Source organism: Eucyclogobius newberryi, unplaced genomic scaffold, assembly GCF_026437365.1.
Source record: "Eucyclogobius newberryi isolate DKJ021-1_F unplaced genomic scaffold, fEucNew1.0.hap1 SCAF_5, whole genome shotgun sequence".
Classification (NCBI taxonomy): Eukaryota; Metazoa; Chordata; class Actinopteri; order Gobiiformes; family Gobiidae; genus Eucyclogobius; species Eucyclogobius newberryi.
The window spans coordinates 35,567,966-35,592,954 of record NW_027316167.1 but is presented as its reverse complement, the minus strand read 5'-3'; the positions used below and the strand labels follow the sequence as shown (position 1 = coordinate 35,592,954).

General features: G+C 43.3%; 1 protein-coding gene across 3 annotated transcripts; it reads right to left on the bottom strand.

Moving 5' to 3' along the window:
* Window positions 1–1,927: 1,927 nt before the first annotated feature.
* Window positions 1,928–23,984, bottom strand: LOC140381270 (uncharacterized). Of its 3 annotated transcripts, XM_072465304.1 has the most exons (8): window positions 23,835–23,984; window positions 18,403–20,552; window positions 17,144–17,287; window positions 17,018–17,041; window positions 16,532–16,640; window positions 15,458–15,763; window positions 12,151–12,248; window positions 1,928–5,598 (listed from the first exon to the last, which is right to left on the bottom strand). In XM_072465304.1, the coding sequence occupies exons 2-8, from the start codon at window positions 20,464–20,466 to the stop codon at window positions 5,437–5,439; spliced, it is 2,907 nt and encodes a 968-aa protein (XP_072321405.1). In that variant the 5' UTR covers window positions 20,467–20,552; window positions 23,835–23,984; the 3' UTR covers window positions 1,928–5,436. The 3 variants fall into 3 exon arrangements, with proteins under 3 accessions (XP_072321405.1, XP_072321403.1, XP_072321404.1); XM_072465302.1 differs by lacking the exon at window positions 17,018–17,041 and having other exon boundaries at window positions 16,532–16,664; XM_072465303.1 differs by lacking the exons at window positions 17,018–17,041; window positions 23,835–23,984 and adding an exon at window positions 20,683–20,732 and having other exon boundaries at window positions 16,532–16,664.
* Between the last annotated feature and the right edge of the window lie 1,005 nt (window positions 23,985–24,989).

Sequence of the window (24,989 nt, the reverse complement as noted above, 5' to 3'; positions counted from 1 at the left end):
TGTCCCCGACCTGTACACGATGTTGCAGAGACGTATCAGCCAAGACAGTTGTACAGCAGCTAGACACTATAGGTACTCAGGACGGACCACATCCACCCCCAGAGCCCTGCCAACAACCTCAGTGACTTCAGCTTGGGTGATCGACGAGTCTTCCGTCTCGGCGCATCGGCTTTCTCAGGAGTCCCACAAGCCAAAGAGGCATCCCTTAATTCCTGTGTCCACCACCGGGTTGGGGGTTGCCACCGTGACAGGCACCTTCGATCTTGCGACCTCATTGACAATGGAGGTTGAGAACATGGCCCACTCGGACTCAATGTGCTCGGTCTCTCCCGGGATTTGGGAAAAGCTCTCTCAGAGGTGTGAGTTGAAGACCTTGCTGACAGAGGTCTCCACAAGAAGTTCCCAACCAACCCTCACAATGTGCTTGGGCCCGCCTGTCCGCTGTCCTCCTCCGCCAGCGGATCCAACTCACCACCAGGTGGCGATCGGTTGACAGCTCTGCCCCTCTCTTCACCCGAGTGTCAAAAACACGCGGCCGAAGGTTGGATGACATGACAACAAAGTCGATCATTGACCTCCGGCCTGTGTCCAGGTGCCTCATGCACTGATGGACTCTTGTACCTTGAACATGGGGTTTGTTATGGACAATCCGATCCTAGCACAGAAGTCCAATAACAGAACGCCGCTCGGGTTCAGATCAGGGAAGCCGTTTTTCTCCTGGTGTCACTGTGGCGTTTAAGTCCCCCCAGTAGAACGCAGTCCCTTCCGGACTCTAATAAGGCTGGGTACTCAGCACTGCTGTTCTGCTGTTTGTGTTATGTGACATGTAGGCTATGCATTTTTAAATAATATTTTCAATATTTCAAGTTTAGGGCTGGATTCCCCTGGTCCGCACCAGTTCTAAAGCCTCGTACAAACCGCTGCGGACGAGTCGCGCCCGACGCAGAATTTGAGCGCGTGTACATTAGAAAGACAAACGCACCGGACGCATGTCCGTAAAATACACTCAGCAGCAGACGTGCGTCCGAGTCGTCCTGCACATGCGCAGTGGAGGAGTTGTGCTGTGCTGCTTTTCTCGTGGTGTAAATGGATTTTAATGTTGAACCATGGCTTTGGTTTATTAACTTTACAAAGTCAGCGGCTATAGGCGCCAGCCGAGACAACCCGCCGGGGGCCCACGTGAGCAGGTCCCGACGGGGGCCGTAGCTGGGGAGATCCGTGAGAAGGGCCCGGCGCGCGTCTTTATTCCCAGTTTTAGGAATCTACAAACTTTTCTGGTTCTTTTCAACGCCCTGGTAGTGGCAATAAGCTTTAGTTTTGTGATAACGTACACAATGTATTTATTTTTATTTAACTGGTCAAGTGTTTGTTTGCACAACTAATGTTATGGCGCTTTAGTGTCAGTTAAGTTCTAAGAATTTACAAACTGTACTGAAGTGTTTTCTGGTTTAGGGACATTTGGTACTAGACTGGTTATGCTGCTCCTAAAATGTGTTTTGAGTGTCTAATGTTTAATGAGATTACAATGTTTCTGACGTTACCTCTGAAGTGGCCTGTTGATGTTTAATGATTGTGGCTCAGGATTTTGTGGCAAGTGAATACTTAATATTTTATTTAACTGCTACTGAATAAAAATGCTGATGCACTTTACACTTCTTTTGAATTCATTTTGAATTTTGCACGTAAAAATGTGATTAATCGCGATGAATCAGGGAAATAATGCGATTAATCGCGATACAAATTTTAATCGTTGCCCAGCCCTAGTAAAGTTACTTATTTGCTTTGAATCAACATAAAATAATACATCTACAGCCATTGTACAGCACTTTATGGATCTTAAAAAACATTGTTTAATTCCAATGCATTTCTATTTATTACAAGCAGAGACAAAAAAACACTGAAGTCAAGAGACTTTTTCAAAGCGGAAGTTTTTAATAAATAAAATGGATGGTTATAGTTTCCTGAAAATAAAACAAGCAACATTCAATTGGCTTTTTACAAACACAAAGGCAAATTCTGAGGTGAAGAAACATTTGCAAACCTGAAATTTATTTCAAAACAAACTGTTCTTTCTCCTTTTTCAATTGGTTTCTTTTTTTCCTTACCCTCTTCTTTTCCCTTCATCATTTTCAAACTACAAACCCAGGGCCACATCAGAACACTGTCTCTATCTACTGTAGTTTAAGATGAATAAAATGGCTTGGCATATTAAAAAGGGGCACTCTGTAACTCTTCCAGTCACCACTGAATCTTGGTTTGCCTCCAGGTTTTCTCCAGCTCTTTTGTTTCACTGACATTTTTCTATCTTCGCGTTCCATTTTTCTGAGGCTATTAAAGTTCTCAAGTCAAGCGTGAATGCATTTTCCTGTAACTTGTGGTTGTGGCTCAAAGCTGCATCTGGGAAGATATTGTTCCTGTTTTTGTTTTCACGTAGATATGTCCAATAAATAGACCCTTTAAAACCCCCTTTCATCAGATTGTAAACATTTCAAAATGGAGGTAGAAGTAAAATAACATTGGAATTTAGAAAAGAAAATAAGCAACAATTTTGAATTACCAAGTTTGAATTGTCAGTAAATTTGCTTTTCTATAAGAAAAGATGGAAAAATACAATTGTCTAGCCTGGAAATTATATTTAAACTTCACAAAAGTATAATTTGTGGTACAGTATGTAATATATTGATAACTTGAAACTATAATGGATTTAATAAACAAATAATGCAATAAATAATTACTTAATTAATGAGTTGAATGTGTTTAAAGCAGTTCTGACGTTACTAGAGTCTGAAGCTTTTACTTTTATAAAAAATACCTGGATTTTTAACATTTTGTGTGATTCTGAGGTTAATCCCAGTTTCTCAAATTAAAATCACATTATTTTCCACTGAAAATTTTGCTCAATTTCAGAATTTAGAATGTTATTGTTTAAATAGTAGAAAAAGCTTCAGTTGTAGTCATCTGGACTCAGTTTGCAAAAATATTATTTTTGCAAACTGAGTCCAGATGACTACAACTGAAGCTTTTTCTACTATGGAACACGCCTGGACGAATGAGGGATTACACCGACGTTATTGTTTAAACTTTTAAAAAGGCTCAATAATTACAGAGATATTAACCACAAACAGGAAAATATATATCAGCATTTGAATCAAAACTACATTTTAAACTACGGCCATTTAAAGCTGTGCATGACATGACCTCTGATTTTTTTTCATAAGAATGTAACTCCCCCTTCCCAGACACTTCCTCTAGGCCTTGCCCTCCCTCACCGATTCCTTCCTGTTCAAAAACTTCTGAAACAACATGAACAACTACTTTTCTCACATGTTCTTTTCTGTTCGATAAAAAGGCATATAAGGCGTAAATAAAACAAATAAAGCTACGACAAAAACATTCAAAGATTCAACAACAAAATCAGTGCAAAAACTCAAGTGTCAAATGTCCAATAGTGATAAGAAAAGGAGAACTAAGCAGGTTTAAAAAGACTGGTTTGAGCCCAGTTTAATCCTTGTTTTGTCCTGGTCTGAGCCCGATTTAGTCCCAGTTTAAGGCCAGTTTGGCCCAGTGTAGTCCCAATGTAGATAAGATAATGTGTGAATAAGTGTGAATAAATAATCTACATCTTTGAGTATATTTTTTACTTGCTGTTTTTTTCTTACTTCAAATGAAGCATTTTCAAATGTGTCTTAAAATAACATTAAAACAATAAGTAGTTTCTAACTTTGAATGAGAAAAAAATGCTGCTGCACTTGAAATAATATCAAAACTTATTTGTTCTGTTCTATTCTAGAAAGTCAAAACATAATCTAATCAAGTTTGAGATGGGCCTCAACATATTTTGTATATTTGAAAGTTTCAAATCTGAAAATAAAAATCAAATTCCAATGTCAACCCATTGATGAAAAGGTAAATGCCCAAATACCTTTATTCAAAACGTGCTTAACTCTCCTGAACAGTGTGTCTAACCCTAACATTGGCTTGTGTTGTTGCATGTGAAGAGTGTGGTTTAACTCTGAGGTACATGCAGGTCCGTTAGCCTCACAAGGTTCAAGTGTTTCTTCAATAAATACTGGTAAATGCAGAGTAAATATACGAAAAGTTAATAGTCCTTAAGAGCAGAAGTTACAGACATCTTCAGTCATTGTGGTGGAGCTCATTTGGCGCCACTTTCGGTTTGACAAATTGTACCAGAACGACAACAACTGGCCACTTTTTATGTTCGGCTGTTACTGATCAGATCAAAATAGGGATGGGACGATTCCGCTTTGTCACAATTCAACCCTTAAATCCAAATATGGTCACTTGTTTCTCTTTTTACCCTGTTCTCACATTGTTCCTCATCACAAACACGGCTGGAGTACATTCAGATTCATTCAGTTTGATGAATCCTGGTTAGAAAGTCGTCTCCCTCCGAGCCTCAAAAACTTCTGAATCTCCTCGATAACTCACGTTTTCTCCATCTGTGACGTAGCTCTGAGAATCTTTTGCTGTTTTTAACTCCAGAAATCATCTCCAGACTCGTTCTGTTCTGTCTAATCACGATCAGGACAACTGCATGGCTACCAAGCATCTCCAAGCGGGTTGTTTTTTATTAACCTGTGTAATTCTCTCTGTAGCCTGTAGATGGCAAAAAACTGTTAGTCCTGGGAGAAACGGCAGAGATACAGATGTAAATTGTGTTTATTTATCATTTTGTTTAGGTTTTTTTGTTGTAAAACCTGAGATGCCAAACTAAAGTCAGTCAAGAGCATGTTTAACAGCTGATAACAATATAAATAATGCATAATATTTGCCCTATTTTAGTCGTTCCTGGATCAATTTGCGTAAAATAAAAAGTGCCCGAAAGATGTCAGAATAAGTCTGTGTTTACTTCCTCTGTCTGTGAAAGGTCGGCAGGTTTAACCCTTAAACTGCACCAAAATGACAGCAAAATGAGTCATGGAGTGACACGTGAGAATCAAACCCAACACACAAGATCAAACGATTCAATACCATCTCCAGAATCGTCCCATCCCTAACACAATAAGTCAAAGATGTGGTAAATCAAAGCGTGAAAGGACTAAAAACTATAATTTTAAAATACAAAGTCAACAAAAGTATTTGAAAGATATATTAAAATGACGATTTCTTTCATTTTTTGTGCCTAAAATGGTGGCCAGTTATTGTGGTCGTTTGCGGACAGCACTGTCATAATGTCTCCTTATTTGTTTGTGTGAATATAAACAGCAGACACGATTAACCAAACACACGTCCTGCCCTTCTCCACGTCTCTCTGGCCTCCTCCACGTCTCCGTGGCCTCCTCCACATCTTCTTGCCCTCCTCCAGATCTCCCTGCCCTCCACCACATCTCCCTGCCCTCCACATCTTCTTGCCCTCCTCCATGTCTGGCTCTTTCCCTCTGCGTTTCGTGTTCGTAAAGGTTTGTACCGACACACTCAGGGCAGCAGTCTCTCCAGCTCGCCGTCGCTCAGCTCGTTCACGGACACGATGTGGTCCAGCTGGGACAGATACTTGTCCGTGTCCACCATGAAGTGAGGGATTCTGGTGCGAGAGAGAACGGCCAAAGAGCGCAACCTCTCCACGTCCTCGAACGATACCTGCAGAACACGCGAGTCGAAATACGTCAGACACATCCGGGGAAAACGTAACGAGGCAACTGAACGAGTCGCTACGGCCAAATAACAACTGTAAAGTCTAACGCTCTGCTTAATATGGAATTTGTACTTGACGTTAACAATGTAGAATAAGACTCCACGGGAACAATGTACATTTACTTCTCTGCAATAATGTCATAAACTGATATTTACAATGAGAAAACTAAACACTACAGTGCAAGGATGACTATTTTACACCGTACTTGTGCATTTGGAATCAAAAATCAGAAATGATTTACCTTAATTACCACTAGAGGGCCCCATTGTTGTTGTTGTTGTTGTTGTTGTTGTTGTTTTATGGCGGTTGGCATCCGAGTGTTGCATTACCGCCAGACTTTATTCCTCAGACGTTTCGTAGTCCTCAGACTCTGTCGTAGTCCGTAAAAGCACTCCTCCCATTGCTTTGGCGTTACAAAGCCCATGAGGTCATGATGTGTTTTTGTGACTAGAATAGTTGTTGTGTCAGAGACCAACCGGCTTTATTCCAGGGAGACTCTTCTTCACCTTCCTCGCCCTCTTTGACGTTCGGTGCTTTGGAAGTACAAAGCCCATGAGGTCATGGGACATCTTTGTTGTTTTACAAAGCCCATGAGGTCATGGGACGTCTTTGTCGTTTTATCCTTTAGAAGTCCTTCTTCCATCACTTTGGCGTTTCTAGGCCCATGAAGTCCAAGCGCGTTAGAACATCCTCTTGCTCCTCATCCTCGGCTCAGTCTCCAACACCCCCCACCTCTATAAACGTTTACCCAGCCCTGTGCTACATAAGTAAGCAACCACAGCCTGACACAAACCCTGTGACTGGATCGCCAGAACGTTCCGCAGATTGAACTCCCGCCCATTATTCCGAAACCACAAGGCCAACCCGGCCCTTTCCCTATCATAAGCCTCACAGCAAATCAGCACATGCTCGACAGTCTCTGGCACCCGACAGTGACCACACAGACCGGTCGGATGTTTGCTTATCCTACTCAGTGACCAATTGAGTCCAGTATGGCCAATCCTCATGCGGGCGAAGGCCCTTTCCTCCCACGCGTTCCTGCCCATAGACCCGCAAGGACCCACACTACCCTGTATGTGATAGAGATGCCGTCCAGTAACACAGTGGCTCCAAAATTCCTGCCAAAGGCCGACCACATGACTCTTGATAACGGGCTTGATTTCAGACTTGCCCAACTCAACCGCCACATCAATTGATGGCCGCCGAAGGGAACGTTTAGCCAGTGCATCAGCCATTTCGTTACCATCCACCCCCACATGCGCAGGGACCCAAATGAAGGAAACCCTCACATCCTTCCTGGACAGGGAGAGCATCAGACAGAAGATGCCATTCAACACATCCTGTCTGCAATCCGATTTCCCAGATTTAATGCTTTGCAATGCAGAAAGGCTGTCAGAGGCCACCACAATGCCGCAACACTGCAAAGCAGATTCCGCCCATTCCAACGCCAACCGTATCGCTATAAGTTCTGACGTGAAAACAGAAAGGCGATCTGTCAACCTCTTCTTGACCGCTAGCCCCAGGTCAGGCACAAAATAAGCGGCGCCAGTACGCCCACTCTCAGGATCCCTAGACCCGTCGGTATAAATAAACACATCACCTGAGTGCTTATCGATGAGCGCTTGAACGGCAAACTGCGGTGCCCTCCCAGCGACTCCTCTAAGCTTGCCATGCAAGCTAACATCAACAGGAGCCGGGACAAACTTCCACGGAGCTATAGCAGACAAAGCCACCGACGGGCTCACACGCAGATCACCAACCCCCGCAAGCCGCGCCTTCGCATTTCCTACCTGGCTGAAAACCATACCGCCAGCCTCACTCTGCCCCCCATCAACCCTGAGAAAGTCCCTCACCGGGTGAGAGCTCGTATGACCTTGCACATTCACCCAGTAAGCCAACAGAAGTTCTAGCCTCCGGAGCCGTAACGGCAATTCCCCCAACTCAACCTGCAGCGCCGAGACAGGGGAGGTCCTAAAAGCCCTACAGCAGATGCGCAAGGCCTGGGCTTGCTCCACATCAAGCTTCTTTAAGTTAGTCTCAGCCGCAGACATGTAGGCTATACAGCCATAATCAATAGCCGCCCTCATGACGGCCCGATAAATACCCAGGAGCGACCTTCTGCTGGCCCCCCAGTCCTGGCCGGATAGACAACGAAGCAAGTTATTCACCCTTTTGCATTTACCACTGACCTCATCAATGTGCCGACGCCAACTAAGCCTCTCGTCAAAGGTGACCCCCAAGAACCTCACCTCCCTGACCTGTTCGAGCACCTGCCCATGCAGTCGAAGGGAGACGTCCCTATGCCCATTGAAGAAACAGATCACTTGAGACTTCCGTACGGACAGTTTAAACCCCCACTTCAGGGTCCACTGCTCCACCTGCTGTATTGCCCTTTGCAGTTTCGCCTCGTAAAACCGGAGATTCCTCCCTCTCACCCATAGAGCGCCATCGTCAGCATAAAGGCTCCTCCCAACAGACCCATCCACGTCGTCAAAGATGTCCTTAATCATAACATTGAACAAGATAGGGCTACACACACTCCCCTGCGGGATCCCATTCTCCACCCCATAGACCCCAGAGTAAGCAGCGCCCACTCTGGTTTGGATACGCCGGCCAGACAGAAAGCTCCGGACCCAGTTAAACAGTTTACCCTTCACACCACACTTCCGCAGCTTAATGAGGAGCCCATCCTTCCAAACCATATCGTACGCCTTCTCCACATCAAAGAGCACCGCAATAACCTTTTCTTTCTGAGCCCTGGCCAGCTGGATATCAGATTCCAAACACAACACGGAATCCATGGTGTTCCTGCCCCTACGGAAACCACTCTGGTGCGCGGGAAGCAAACCCTGACTCTCCAAGAAGTAATCCAACCGCTCGGTAACCATGCGCTCCATCGTTTTCCCGAGCTGCGACGTCAAGGCAATCGGCCTATAACTTGAAGGGTCAGACGCTGGCCTACCCGGCTTCAGAACCGGCACCACCGTAGACTGTTTCCACGCAGATGGAACACAACCTGAATCCCAAACACGGTTGAAAAGACCCAGGACTAGCCCAAGCGTGTCATCAGTCAAATGAGAGAGCATGTCATAGCACACCTCATCTTTACCCGGGGCTGTCTGTTTCGCCTTAGAAAGTGCTCTCCTTAGCTCAAACAAACTAAACGGAAGGTCAAGGTCATCTTGAGTCGAAGGCTGGTGCCCAATCAGCTCAGAATTCTGGGCCAAAGTACTCTCCCTGTAGTGCCTTTCCGCAGGTGAGAGATTGTCAGAGCTGTGCACCGACACAAAGGTGCTGGCCAACAGTTCAGCTTTGTCAACGTCGCTGACTGCTTCAACACCATTCAGTATTAGGACCGGGGTCCCATGACGGCGCTCAACCCCATGCATCCGCTTAATCATCCCCCAAACATCCCCGAGACGCGTTTCTCTCCCAATTTTGGAACTATACCGCCTCCAATAGGCACTCTTGGCCGTTCTCACAGTTTTCCGCACAACAGCGCGGGCCCTCTTGTAGTCAATGAGGGCACCCTCAGTGTGGGCAACCCTTAGCCGGCGAAACGCCGCATTTCTCGCCCTAACAGCATGACCACATGCTTCAGTCCACCACGGCACCCGCTTCCTATGTCCACTACCACCACTCTTAGGAATCGTGCCTACCGCTGACTGCGTGATGAGCGAGACAATTGCACTATTGAGATCATCCACCTGAGTCAATCCTCCTTCCTGCAGAACCCTAGAACCATCATCAGCTTTCCTCAGGAAAGCCCCCCAGTTCGCCCTTGCCAACTGCCACCTCTGGATCCTCGTCCCCCTGACCACACAGCTCCCAAAGCCAATCACGGTGCGGACTAGATAGTGATCGCTACCAAAAGAAAGATTACCAAGAACCTCCCAACTACAAACACCAGCTAACTCCTTGGACACAAGTGTAAGATCTATTGCACTTTCCGCACCGGTCCCCATATCATAGCGGGTCCCACCCCCATCATTCAGACAAACCAACTCCCTTTGATTGATAAAACCCTCTACCACCTGCCCATACCTATCGGTACCACTACCGCCCCACAAAGCGCTATGCGCATTAAAATCCCCACACCACACGGCCTTTCCCCGAACATCCTTACCGATACTATGTAAGGACTCTAACGTTAACTCACCACACGGATTATAAAGGTTAACCACAGTAACAGCTTCACCACCCAGCCAGACCCTTACCACCAGAGCCTCCGGCGCTTTACTCACACTGACAACAACGTAATTTAGGTCATCTCGGACAAACACAGCCACACCTCCGCCTCTACCCTGCTCCCTATCATTCCTAACACACACATACCCTTGTATCCCAAAACCCCACCTAGGTCGTAACCAAGTCTCCTGCACGCACATAACGTGAGGCTTGTTCAACAAGGTAGAGACAAAATGCTTAAATTCCTGGCCATTAGCACGAAGACTACGCGCATTCCATTGCAAGACAACCACCGCCATTATGAGCCCCCGGAACCTGACGGCGCATCGGGAGCCCCCCCACTCCCACTGCCAGAATGGGGCAGGGCGCCCTCCCGCAGCGCATCCTCTATCTCCGTCCACTCGGGGCCCCCAGCTCCAAAGTACTTCCCTGCAGCCTTAGCGATGATCTTAGTCTTTTCGGATCTCTTCTTGGTTTGCCCAGTACAGTTAATCACTTCCACTATAAAGAGGAAGAAATCTTTCCTCTTCACAACCAGTACATCCTCCGCACCCACAGGGCCTCTGCCCGTGGAAGCCACACTCACAGGCATCCCAGTGGGGACCTCCCCCTGGCCGCGGGCAACGCTGCCCCCTCCCCTGTCGCCTAGGACACCAGCAGCACTGGCAGCCCCCACTGCATCCACCGTCACCTGACTACCAGACACCTTCTTGACCGCATCCGCGTAGGATATGCCTTGAGAGGCTCTAACTTTTTGCACCTCAGCAGCCCTCTTGCTGAACACGCATCCCCCGTAGGCAGAGCTATGCTCTCGCCCACAGTTACAGCACTTGAGTTTTGCTCCTTCGTCACACTTCCCATACTCGTGGTCTCCTGCACATTTACCACACTTCTGCTTCCCTCTACAGACCGCTGCAATACGCCCAAAGCGCTGGCACTTGAAGCAACGCAGGGGCGGCAGAACATATGGGCGTACGCCATAGCGCATGTACCCAACGCACACCACACGAGGCAGGATCCCACCTTCAAATCTAATCATTATCGACAGGCTGTCACACCTTACCCCATCCCGGGTCATCTTCAACCGCCTAGCATCCACCACCTTAGCTCCAGTCAAATTCTCCTTTATGTCATCCACAGATGTCGTCGTAGGGACGCCTACTATAACTCCCCTGACCGTGCCTCTTACAGCATCAGACACAAGAATGTCCTTCCCCCCCAGACACTTAGCTTCAATCGCCTTCCTTTGCTGAGCCACGTCCTTGCACACGACCAGCAGCGAGCCATCCCTAAGGACACTCGCATGCTTGACCACTCCCACAGCTACAGTCAGGCTCCTTGTCAACGCCATCGGATCCCACCCCTTAAAGGACGCATTATCCTGCGCGAGCTTTATGAACACCTTACACTCTGAACTCACATCCCCGACATCTGCAACCCCCCCGCCCTGCTCCTCACTGAGAGAGCCCTCCATAGACGAGCAAGAAGACGCCCTACGCTGCACAGGATCAGTGGCTCCAGGGGAGTCCTCCCCGCTGTTCATATCGTCACCGACCAGGTCACGCTTCCTCTTCTTCTTCCCCGTCAAACGGACCGAGGCGTTCCTCTATGTTGCCGTAATATCCAAACTGTTGTCGTTGTTGTTTTTTATGGCAGTTGGCATCCAAGTGCACGAGAGGGCCCCATTGTCCAGGATATTTCAACTTTTAAATATATATATATATATTTTTTTAACTATTTATTTAAAATTGTATTATAAACAGACAAACATTTACCTCTGGGATCTCAGCAAAAAAAAAGTGCATACATAACACATCTATACACACACATTTATACTGATAACTATTCTTGAGAGTTTGGGCTTTACAGAAATACATTAAATTGAATTGAATATGTAATAAAATAATATCATAAAAAATAAAGTAGTAATCAAAAGTAAATAAATAAATCAAATAAGAGTAATAATCAAAAAAAGATATACATATACATACATATCTACATACAATCTAAATCATGGCAACCCTCACAGTACAGTCTCTAATATTTCAGGAGGCAGAATATGTTCCAAGATTATAATGGTAAATATGTATTGTTAATAAAATAATATTACCGGTATATTGAAAACTGATCATTTCTATTAAAATATGCTGTGATTCAATTTGCGTTTTTCTTTTCATTTGTACACTCACTTTGTGTTTTGTATTATTTGTGTTCCGTTTTATCTATTTGTTTATCAAATTGGGAAAAAAATATTAATAAAAAAGAAAACAAATGAAGGTGATTAAAGTTAAAACAGCTCTAAGTCGTACCTTTCCCAGAGCCGTGAGCAACTGGAAGTCGATGGACCGTCGATGTCGCAGAATCCTCAGAATCCCGTCCAAATAAACCTGGTCTTTACTGAAGCAGCCTGGAAAGTGCAGAGTTCACAGCGTTATTTAACATGTTCATCTGTATTGCTCCTATTTTTGGTTCAGTCTGTTCTGATTGGTGTTGGAAAGTAACTGAATGCCCAGGAAATACACCTTTGTTGTGTTTCCTCACTATAATATAATGTAACTCAATGCAAAAGTAGTCTAAGTATTCAGAAACAGTTCTCGGATTTAACCAAGTAAAAGAATAAATTATAAAAGACACTGTTTCATTTTGCATTATTTACAATCTGTACATTTTGAGTACACATTGAGACCAAGTTGATTTAAATTGTATAAGTAAAATCTTAATTTATGCATGCTTTATTTGATTGTATATACTTGCTATTATTGCTTATTATATCCTATTATTATTATTATTATCATTTTTTTTTCATCATTTTCCGAAATTTCCCCATATTTCATTATTATTATTAGGCCCGAGCGCCACAAGCTGGCGAGAGGCCTATTAATCTCGTAAGGCCGTGCAAAGCACGGCTGCGAAAGTGCGCACGTAGTGCGCACGAAATCGAGCGCGAAGCGCTTGCCCACTTCCAAACACTCACTAACGCACTCCTTCACTCACGCACGCCCCGTGCATACTAATTAGTAGTAGGAAAATGGAACATTACCGTTGTAAACGGGCGAAGCCCGTGCAAAAGTGCGCACTAAACGAGCACTTTACATTGGGAGTAAAGCACTCATTTGCCCTAAGTACCTCACGAATACGTTCCCCATCTCTTGCATGTTCCGTGCATATAAGCATGTAATGCAAAAATTTAACATTATTACTGTATAGAGGGCCAAAAACACAAAGTGGGCGGAGCCCACTCAAAATTAACGAAAGTACCCGTCAGTGACCAGGGACCCACACCATGAGGTAGGAAAGCGCGAGCGCTTTCCGAAAATGTATAGTTTAAGATAGTTGAAAAATGGGAAACATTGTTTTCGCATCGGAATATTATTCATTCTTTCTTTCTTTCTTTCTTCTCGGGACCAACCCCCCTATTTTTCACCCAGTGAACATTGACGAAAAGTCACAAAAATTTGCACACCTCTAAAAATCTTACCTCTCTACATTCTGGCTATTTCCCTTTTCTAAAATAAAAAAAAATTGGCGCGTCAGCGCCCCCAAATGTACCAAAAATGCATTGAGATAGGAAATGACCCGAAAAAAATCTGATCGTAGGATCATGAAATTTGGCGCAGAGATAGATGGTGACAAGAGAAGTAAAAAATATTATCCCGGCAACGCCGTCCGCCCAACCAAATGTCGGCCATATTGGTTCAAAAATGGCTAAGCATGACTCGGGAGTTTTTCCAAACGTCGTACTTTTACGAACTCCTCCCAGGGCGTTGGCCCTAAAAAGCTGAAATTTGGTGAAAATGCTACTGAGGAGTGGGACATCAAAAGTTATTCAAATTACATTGATACCTCTCACGGTCTCTGAGCGGCGAAGCCGCAAACTTTAGCTAGAATTTCAGAAATCTCCCAAATTTAACATTTCTGCCGTTTGCGCAGATAAAGTCCGAATTGCGTCAAATTAGAATCAGTTGTTAAACTCTTTGCCCTAAACCTACTTGAAGTGAAATGAATTAATTTGGCGCCACAGCGCCCCCTACAGATTTTATATGGAGGTCAAATGTTTAGTTTTGCGAAATTATCTGAAATTTGACACAAAACTCAATTTTAGCATCCCCATCAAAAATGTCAATGAGACCCATGTCATAATTGTTACGGCTTTGCTGTAGCGATGACCGAAACCTCCCATGTTATTCCAATGTTTACACTTTAGACTTTCACAAACTCCTCCCAGGGCGTTAGCCCTATCAACGTGAAATTTGGTGAGACTCATCTTCAGGTGTGGACCATCAAAAGTTATCCACATTTTTATTCAAAGAGTCACGGTGTCTGTGCGGCAAAGCCGCACATTTTGCCAAGAATTCAAAATAAAATTGCTTTTTGATGGTAAAACAAAGGGGAGAAGATGTGACAGCGTCACAGATTCAGCAGTAGGCGTAATAAAAGGACAATTGGGGCGCGTTAGCGCCCCCTCCTCTTGCGGCGTGGCGGCCGTGTGGCGGCGGCGTGGCGAGGGCCGATCATTGCCGCTTGCGGCTATATTTATTAATTATTGTTGTATGTTGCACCTTGACGCCGAAACAAGTTTAAATGTTTGTTCACTGACGATGGCAATACAACTTTTTCTGATTCTGATTCAATAAAACACGTTATTACAGGTATCCGGTATTCTGTGAATAAAAATACATAGTAAAGTGTTCTTCCCAACACATTCTTTTGCCCAAACTTCTTAAATTTGTCATATTCTGTCATATTCTGAGGTCGATCCCAGTTTTTCCACGGAAATCACATATGTTTCACTTCAACTTTGGCTCGTTCATGTTGAAAGTTTTTGTTTCTAAACGATTTAAGTGCCCCCTACAGGTCGGATAACACTTTGAACTAAAATGCAGTTAAGATAAATATATTTAGATTTTTGTAAGAATTGTAAAAATGTTATCCCTGAATAGCACATTTTTTAAGTTTCACTTCCTGCTTTATTATTATTATTATTATTATTATTATTATTATTATTATTATTATTATTATTATTATTATTATTATTATTATTATTATTATTTATATATATATATATATATATATATATATATATATATATATATATATATATATATATATATATATATATATATATATATATATATATATATATATATATATATATATATATATATATATATATATATATATATATATATTTATATTTTTTCAAACTGAGTCCAGATGACTACAACTGAAGCTTTTTCTACTATGGAACACGCCTGGACGAATGAGGGATTACACCGACATATTCCTGCTTTATTATCATTTCACTTCCTGTTAGAAATTGAATACATCGCACTAGGAACTTACCCAGCAAACACTGGGCAAAACTAATTTAATGCCACAATTTTGAGTGACTTTATTTTGTTCAATTAATGTTTAAAGGGTCAAAAAATTGTTTCTTTGTGGAAATTATGCATAAACTGACTGGAAAGTGTGTCCCTAGTGTGATGTCACTTCATGTCATTTTCTACAGATTTTTGAACATTTTCTCCACAAATACCTAAAACGCTAAACTGTAAGTACAACAGGTATAAATACAGCACATAAAATCCTTTTCATTCAGATTAAATGTCCCCTCACCTGGTTGTGAGGTGTCACACTGCCCCCTCTTGGCTCGGAGGCAGTACTCCCAGCGCACGTCGGGGCTGCTCACAAACTTCTGGATGTGGTGGAAGAGTCGGCTGAAGCTCATGTTGGAGGCGTGGTGCACGGTGTAGTAGAGCAGAGCGGCTCTCCAGAGGAACGGCTGCTTCCGGAGCAGGACGCTGTGCAGAGACGCCAGGCCCTCCTCCGTTGGGTTCACGCCCTTCAGATCCAGTATCTTCCGGTGCTCTGCCGACGACCAGGGCTGCAGGCTGTTGTTCACGCCGCGCAGGTAATGTGTGCCTGAAATCAAGAGTGGGACTCAAAAAAAATACTAAAGAGAAGTTGAATGTTAACAAACTTGAATTTAATTTATTTACTTGTAGGGCTGTCATGATTTCAAATGTCAGTGAATGTCATTGTGAGAATAAACATCACGATTTAACAATTGTTTGCGGTTATTAACATCATTAACACTAAAATCCTTAAATGTCTTTCCTTCTTGTTTTCTTAACACATCACCGGTCCTCGATGCGAGACCTGATTTAAGATATAAATCTTACTGAACAATCAATTTGAAATAACCCGCAAGATATAAAAGCGTATCCTGGGTCTTCCCTGGGGCCTCTTCCCAGTGGGACATGTCCAAAACAACTACCCAGGGAGGCATCGGAACAGATTCCTGAGCCAACTCAGCTGGAAGAGCAGCGGCTCTACTCTGAGCCCCCCCTCCCCACCGATTGTATTTAGATTACATTATATTATATTTGGATTAATATTATATTGTACTTGTATTTGCATTTATATTTTATTTGTATTTTTATTATATTTATATACTGTGTAATATTTGAGCCAATAAAGGAAGTAAATAATTCTACGTGTTTTTCTTGCTCAAAAGCATCCTCTCTCGAGCTTGCCTCACCTCAGACCTGTAACACCAGGTCTCATGATAATTTAAAGCCATACAGTGGGACATCCAAGGTTAAAAACCTAACACTGCTGAAGAGATAGCAGGTGGTTTGCATAGACACGAGGTAGGTCTGTGTAGAGGCGAGGCGTGTATGTTTGTACCGATCTCATGTCGGAGCATCCCTTCCAGCCAGAACTGCCTCGCCCCCGACAGGTTTATGGTGAGAGTCGGACGACAGTTTTCTATCACCATAACGGCCTGAGAAAGAAGCTCATCAGAGAGACGAACCACCACCTGAAGAAGAGACGAGAATGAAGACTACAACATCTACAAAGAAAGAGAAAAGATCATCTGGGCGACGAACCACCACCTGAAGAGAAGAGAATGAAGACTACAACATCTACAGAGAAAGAGAGAAGCTCATCAGAGAGACGAACCACCACCTGAAGAAGAGAAAAGAAGAAAAACTAAAACATATACAAAGAAAGAGAAAAGCTCATCTGGGCGACGAACCACCACCCGAAGAAGAGACGAGAATGAAGACTACAACATATACAAAGAAAGAGAAAAGATCATCTGGGCGACGAACCACCACCTGAAGAAGAGAAAAGAAGAAAAACTAAAACATCTACAGAGAAAGAGAGGACCTCAGCTGAGAGACGAACCACCACCTGAAGAATAAATGGCCGACACAGAGGAAGAGAGACATTCCGCCGCCCTGAATCCTAACCCTTGAAGAGCACAGAGTGGTTGAGATGCCCAGGTGATCGTACCTCTCCCACGCAGCCCTCTTTCTGCAGGTACTTCCTCACTGCTGCCCACACCTGACTCTTTGGTAAAATGGCTCCTCCGGTCGCCTCTTCGAAGGTTTCGTACGAGCCGAATTTCCTCAGCACACACTCCATGATCGCCACGGCCTGAACACGCAACACACGTTTAAGCAACACGGCCCGACACTACAGGCCTAAGGATGTTTTATTATTTAGTTTAATCAGCTTCAAAGGCCGTTTTCTCTCACAAAGACGTAAAAATCAGAACCGACACACGCCAAACTTTACAATCTTGGACTCAGCAACATTTTGACAGAACGTACAGAAGATTTAAGATGTTGATATCTAATGCCAAGCCTGATTTATTTAAGTTTTAACTCAATTAGGCATTTTTACAAGCATTTTCATTAAAGTCCATATGAAGGTTCTCATGTCTTTCTAATTATGATTTAGCTTGTTAGGATAGCGCCAGTGGTCAATATTGATCATAATTTTACTTCTGTTTAAAATGACAGGAAGTAGAGCTGAATCCCTCTGTGATGTCATCAGTGTGCGACAGTTTACACTTAACTGACAGACTTTTCTGACAGTTTAAACCATCGTTTGACAAAATAAAGGCCTTGTATGGTATTATTGTGTCAAATCATAAATGTCATTTATATGGACATCTCGTTACTAGGTAACAGCTGTGGAATTACCTCTGACATATTTGTGCTCATGTCCAACCAGGAAGTACAATTACTTATTGAGGACAAACAGGCAAAATATTTAGTCAAATCTGAAATATAATTGTGTTCACATCGTTTAAGTGAAATGTGAAGTTAGTCGTATACTTTAAGATCTACTTTCCACAAATACTAAAGTTGATGCTAATTGCATTTCGTTGTCTTAGTACCTGTACTCTGTGCAATGACAATAATGTTCAATCTAATGTAATCTAAATCTAATCTAAAGACGATATCAAAAATCCCCTCTGTAAATTGTTTGATATTTAATATGTGGAAAAAAAATGGATCACAAAATTTAAACTCCATTTAATTTTTCAGATTTATGCATCCAAAAGAAGTGCAATTTTGGCAATTTTAAATGTCATAAAATGTCTTTATAAGAAAACATGACATAATAAAATAAATTCCTTACAATAATGCAAGTAAACAAAATGTCATATTTTTTCCATCTTCACCCGCAGTGTCTCACACTGGCATGAGGCATTTAATGTGAATCTCATTATTATGATTTATGGTCATTAATTCTGGACAAACCTGTTGTAAGAATAGATCCGACCCGTCTCTGTACTTCTCCAGCACCGCCGACAGCTCCGCCTCCTCGTACTCAAACTGCGGCTCATAAGTAAAACCTGAGTGGAAGAACTTTTCCTTCTCCTGCTGCAGGTTTGTGGGTCGCAGCGCCACCAGGAGGCAGCGGCGCGAACCGGAGGACGTTTTGGGGATGTGAGGCAGAGATGTGGCAGGGCGAATTGAACCTGGTCTGCTCCTTAACCCCGCGTTCACAGACATGGAGCTCTCACTGCGTCGGATGTACCCGGACTGCGTCAGGCCGGGACTGGCCTGGCTTCGGGTTGGCATCCAAGCTCCGCCGCGCCACGGAGGTCTCAAAGACGCACGCCGGTCCAAAGCAGAGACCAGGGAAGGTTCAGACAGTCTAGACAACTCCTTCAATGACTTTTTGGATGCAGTTTTGTTGATAGAAAGCGATTTCGAAATCGTTTTGGGTTTTGGTGGACTTGCACTATTGGTTTTGGGCAATGAAGTGCTGTCCTCGATCTTGTTTTGGGGTGTTACAGATAATTCACTTGGATTTTTGGCAGGACTTCTATCGAATGACGAACACTTTGAAATAGTCTTGGGCTTCGATGGAGCGACCACGTTGGCTTTGGCCATTGAGGATTCTGTGGCCATCTTGTACTGAGGCGTTGAAGACATGTCACCAGTTGATCTCAATGTCATTTTGTCCATCAATGGGGACTTCGTAATCGATTTCGGCTTTGAGGGAAGTGCCATTGTACTTTTGGGCACTGAAGCCTCGTCCTCCATCTTGATTTGGTGCATTCCTGATCCTGGCAACCCACCAATCGAGTATCTGAACAGCCTTTTGTCGCTTTTGTCACGTGAAGGCGATTTTGCGATGATTTTGGGTTTCGTTGGAGATTCTGTCATTCTTTTAGACGTTGAGTCGCAACCTTTCACCCTGTTATAGGATGTAGAAAGAGACGCACTGGTATTTCTAGTTGGCGTCTTTCCCATTTTCTCGACTGAAGGAGATTTGGAAGAGGACTTTGCTCGTGGTTCAGTTTGGATTTTAGCTCCTGAGGAAAGTGTGTCCATACTGCTCAGGGGTAAATCCAAATGATTAGGTTTTGGAACAGCTTCTTCAATCCTTTTACTACCTTCAATACAATTTTTATCCATCAACAATAATTTCAAGCCAAGGTTAGCTATTGAGTCTCCATTTTTTGTTACTTTGTGCACCAAAGAAGCAGAATCCATGTTATTCTTGGGCATCACTGGACACTCACTACTGTTTATAATGTCTACGTATTTAATTGGATTTTCATTTACGGAGTCCAATTGACCAGCAGGAGAACTAAATTCCATTTTGTTTAGTGGTGCTGCTTTTGTAGATCTGCTCATCACATTTTGGGGCAGTGAAGTTTGGGAAACCATATTGCTTTTGGGCATAGAATATAAAGTTGACTCAGCAAGTTGCTTTGGCAATCCATCCATGTTTTTGCAGTCTATGTTGCCCATAGTCTTGTATTCAATGATATTTGTTGGCGTCAGTGCCGTTTCAAGCCGATCGTGGCATGTTAAAACTACTCCCATCGTAGTCTTAGCCTCAGACGCATTATTTAAGTCACTTTGCGGCATTAACCTAGGTTCCATTTTTTCTCTATCCATTGAAGAAGTAGAAGCTTCCAAGTTGTTCATGGTCTTCGAAGGCAGCTCCAAAGCGCTTCTGTCCAACAAAGCAGACTTTTTAGCAATTGTAGGCGATAGATTATAGTCCTTGGATATGTCAGGTAAAAGCGTGGGAGACTTTCTGTCAATTTGGGGCATTGAAGGCAGCATGGCAGCATTTTTGGTGACTATACCAGATTGCAAAGTGGCTTCCATATTGTTACCGTCTGTGTGTCTTACGGAATTTGTCCCCATGGAATTAGAATTTAATGGGAAACTGTTCTGTGGTAGACATTGAACTGGTGATGGTTGCATTTTCATAGAATCTTCAGGCACAATAAAAGTCTCTAAATTTGAGTGGTTTAATACAGGCGCAGAGGGATATTGAGAAGCTGAGGGGGACGCCATCTTTGTATTGGGCGTCTTCTAAAAATACAGATCTTTCCTCTAGAAAGGCTCGATGGTGATTGGTGGGCAATCCAGAACCATTACCACTGTAAATAAAAAATCTTTAGTTAATTGAAGTTGAAGTGTAGAAAATTTTGCTTTAAGCTACAAATGACAATATTTTCAATACATGGCCAGATTTGAATGTTTCACAGCAAGGCATTAAACCTCATTTACCGGCAGACAAGGTTCCATTTGGAAACCGTTTTGGAAATCAAAGATGTTTTTGAGTTCCATCCGAACGTCATTTTCAATCTGATGGAAATGGTTTGAGCAGCATAATTCAGACTCTTCTGAGCTCTGATTGGTCCTGCCCCAAAGGGAGGAGCTATAACTGAAACTTGCCCTGGCTTTGTTAACAAGTCTAACCGTTTCTCTCTTACAATTGGGCCATTAGCATTTATTAGGTCTTAAGCATTTACTAAGCAGAATGTAAACATAAACTAGACGCTGTGCAATGGAAAGAAGCCATTGCGAGAGACTACATAATTGTTGTTGTTGCTTGTAATGACGGCTGGCAGCCAACTGCCAAGGTTGTTGTTGTTGTTTTATGGCGGTTGGTATCCAAGTGTTACATTACCGCCAGACTTATTGTTGTTGTTGTTGTTGTTGTTTTATGGCGGTTGGCATCCGAGTGTTGCATTACCGCCAGACTTTATTCCTCAGACGTTTCATTTCATGTATTGTAGGTGCATTTGTTGTTGTTGTTGTTGTTGTTGTTGTTGTTGTTGTTGTTGTTGTTTTATGGCGGTTGGCATCCAAGTGTTGCATTACCGCCAGACTTTATTCCTCAGACTTTGTCGTAGTCCTCAGACCATGCCTTGCCAGTACATGGTGCATTTGCCACCATGTACTGGCAAGGCCATATCCTGTACAGTTGCCGTGATGATGATGTCACGCCTTTGATGATGATGTCACCGCCAAACAAATACACATACAACTACAACTACAGTGGGTGGCGGTGATGTAACACTTGGATACCAACCGCCATAAAACACCATAGTAGGAGTAGGAGTAGTAGTAGTAGTAGTAGTAGTAGAAGTAGAAGTAGAAGTAGAAGTAGAAGTAGAAGTAGAAGTAGAAGTAGAAGTAGAAGTAGAAGAGGAAGAGGAAGAGGAAGAGGAAGAAGAGGAAGAGGAAGAAGAGGAAGAAGAAGAACCTTTGCAGTTAGCTGCCAGTCGCCATTAAAAGCAACAACAACACTAAGAGATAAGGAAAAATTGCAACTTTGACGACAGGTGCGACCTGTGATACGTGCCGAAAAAAGGGGTGGGTATAATAAGAGATGATAAAATATAAAATAAAAGATCTACAACAAATAATAGTGCATTACACAGTTACTGAATAGTTTGAGACGAAAAGTTTAAAACCGGTTAGATTAACTTGCAGGATGCGGGAGACGGGGCGGGGCTTTGGCTTCTATTCAGTCCGTGGCCGGTCTCCGATGAGGAAAAGAGCGAACACAGGATTGTTTGGTTTTGTAGTTTCCACAAATGTTTCCAATCATTGCGTTCACAAGTGCCATCACAGGCAACACAACATCGCTCTGTGACGAGTTCTTGCTGGTTTGCTCACGGCGACAAACCACACTTTTGGGTCGCTGCTCTGAACAGCTGCTCTGAACAGCTGCTCTGAACAGCTGCTCTGAACAGCTGCTCTGAACAGCTGCAAGTTCCACGAGTTGATCTGGCGCTGTACTCACGCCACGTTTGTGAAAGATGTTTGCTCATAAAACAATTATATCATTATATCCCACAAGTAAAGCGGGCCTATAACTTCACTGCTGAAACACCGGGCGTGCATATCGCCCCCGCCATGGCAGCCAGTCTGCACGCTGCCCAAATAGAGCATCTGCGCAGGTTGCTTCTGCAAACATGGATGCGCCGATAGGTAAATGATTTTTCCCCGCAGCTTTTGGATTCGCTCTCACAATTTCTCGAAACGTACGGCCAGTAAATATGCGATAAAATGTTTAAGGTCAGGTTTTCATTATTTTGAAATCCAGGTCGGTCGGGTGACCGGAAACACACCATTTTTTCTTCTTGTCATCATAAACCATCATAAATCACAAACCAATTGATAAACAATTGATGATACAATAGTGATATTGTGGGCTGCTCTGTCAATATATAAGGGTATTTATGGTATATTTTACAAACTTATATTGTAACAGTGCTTCAATTCAGTTTCTTGTATAGAGAAAATAAACTTGTTTATGTGATATATTCACAGTTTAGATCATTAAAATGGATGTATTTATGTTATTTATTTATGTTGGCACCGGTCATGGCTTAGCAACACAGAAACACTGGTTAAAATGTACATAGTTTTTTTTTAAACTAATGAAATATCGCAGAATATTGTGCAAAATATATGGATTCCCACATGTATGTATTGTGAAATCATGAGACGCGCTGTGATCCCAAGTCTTAATTAAAAGGAACACGACCTAACATGGACGTTTATCTTTATATAACACAGGCCCAGAGTTAAACATGGAGTCGGGGGTATAATATCAAATTGCTGCATTGTTCTGACACTGGTTTATGAAAGCGGATACGAGCGGCTCTTCTGTGGACGACGAAAACGGCAAGAGACAAGAGCAGTGAGCTGTGAATTCTGATTTGACTCTGCATTAGTTTATGACAGAAAATTACCTGTAAACAGCGATGGGAGTACTATATTCTGAATACTTTGAATACTTTTACTCTAAACTGCATTACATTATAGTGGACACGAGGTTTGAAACAGATTTATGTTCATTACACCGTTTGTCATGCATTAATTTATCACTTATTAGAGAAGGAAACTAATTATCAGACAAAAATTGTTTATTGTCATCGTGTCAAGTGAACAAACTTCAGCAGCGGCAAAAACCATGACTTTGAATAGTAGAACATTAAATTATAAACTATGACAAAATTAAAGCATACATAAGTGTTTGAATAAAAATAGACTTTGACCGAATATAAATTAAAATATACGATCAAGAAACAGAATAAAACATTAAACATTGGAATAACAAAAAAAAAGTATTCCTTACAATTTATCATTTATTTAATAATTTCCATAAAATCCCAAATAAAAAAAATACTCAATGAGATGACAAAAAATGCAATTCAATTCGAGTATAATCTACTTTATCACCTGCATGGAGATCTTAATCTTATTTTAGTCATTGATTAAATATAAAGTCCAGCCAATGCAATATAATAAACAATGGGTACTTTCTATTTATGAACTCCCTTGACTTCTCCTGGTTCTACGCGTTTAACGTTGAGATAAAGCTGTTGTTTCACGTTTTTACGCGGCATAAACGTGGCTCTTACCTCCGTGGAGCCACTGCAGACTTTGTCCCGGTGTTACAGCGCCACAGCGGGGCTCTGGAGCCGGTTTTTCCCCGCGGACAGAGCGCTGGGAGCGGGTAACGGGACAGCACGGGGGCCGCGGGGCCGGTGCAGGAAGCGGCGGAGCGGTGTTGGCAGAAATGACGCAGCACGCACGGGGAGGACGCACGGGCACGTCATTACGCACAGTGGGGCCGTGAGCACGTTTATTAAAGAGACAGGGACAATATCAATACGGGACAGAGAGAGACTGATGGGAAAGAGAGGACAGAGAGGACAGAGAGACTGAGAGGACAAAGAGAGGATCGAGAGGACAGAGAGACTGAGAGGACAGAGAGGAAAGAGAGACTGAGAGGACAGAGAGAGGATCGAGAGGACAGAGACTGAGAGGAGAGAGGACAGAGAGACTGAGAGAGACAGAGGACAGAGAGACTGAGAGACTGAGAGAGGATCGAGAGGACAGAAAGAGGACAGAGAGACTGAGAGGACAGAGAGGAAAGAGAGACTGAGAGGACAGAGAGGATCGAGAGGACAGAGAGACTGAGAGGACAGAGAGAGACAGAGGACAGAGAGAGGACAGAGAGAGACTGTGAGGACAAAATGGTACAGAGAGGACAGAGAGACTGAGGACAGAGAGAGAGACAAAGGATAGAAAGAGAATAGAGAGGACAGAGGGAGACTGAGAGGACAGAGAGCGATTGAGAGGACAAAGAGAGACAGAGAAAAGAGAGAGAATCAAGAGGACAGAGAAAGAGAGGGACTGTGAGGACAAAATGGTACAGAGAGGACAGAGAGAGACAAAGGAGACAGAGAGGACAGAGAATCGAGGACAGAGAGAGACAGAGGACAGAGAGACTGAGAGGACAGAGAGAGACTGAGAGGACAGAGAGAGACTGAGAGAGACTGAGAGGACGGATAGAGATAGACAGGACAGACAGGACAGAGAGAGACTGAGAAGACAGACAGAGACTGAGAGGACAGAGAGAGAGAGAGAGACAGGACAGAGGGGGCAGTGAGAGACAGAGAGGACAGAGAGAGAGAGACTGAGAGAGACTGAGAGAGACTGAGAGGACAGATAGAGATAGACAGGACAGAGAGAGACTGAGAGGACAGAGAAGACAGAGAGAGAGACTGAGA

What these genes read in the sequence shown, in the direction of transcription:
- LOC140381270 (XM_072465304.1), bottom strand. Translation starts at nt 20,466, where the DNA reads ATGGCGTCCCCCTCAGCTTCTCAATATCCCTCTGCGCCTGTATTAAAC. An exon ending in GATGCTCCGACATGAGATCG is followed by an intron (nt 15,764 to 16,531) that starts GTACAAACATAC and finishes TCTTGATTTCAG; the next exon opens with GCACACATTACCTGCGCGGC. An exon ending in GTGTGACACCTCACAACCAG is followed by an intron (nt 12,249 to 15,457) that starts GTGAGGGGACAT and finishes TGCACTTTCCAG; the next exon opens with GCTGCTTCAGTAAAGACCAG.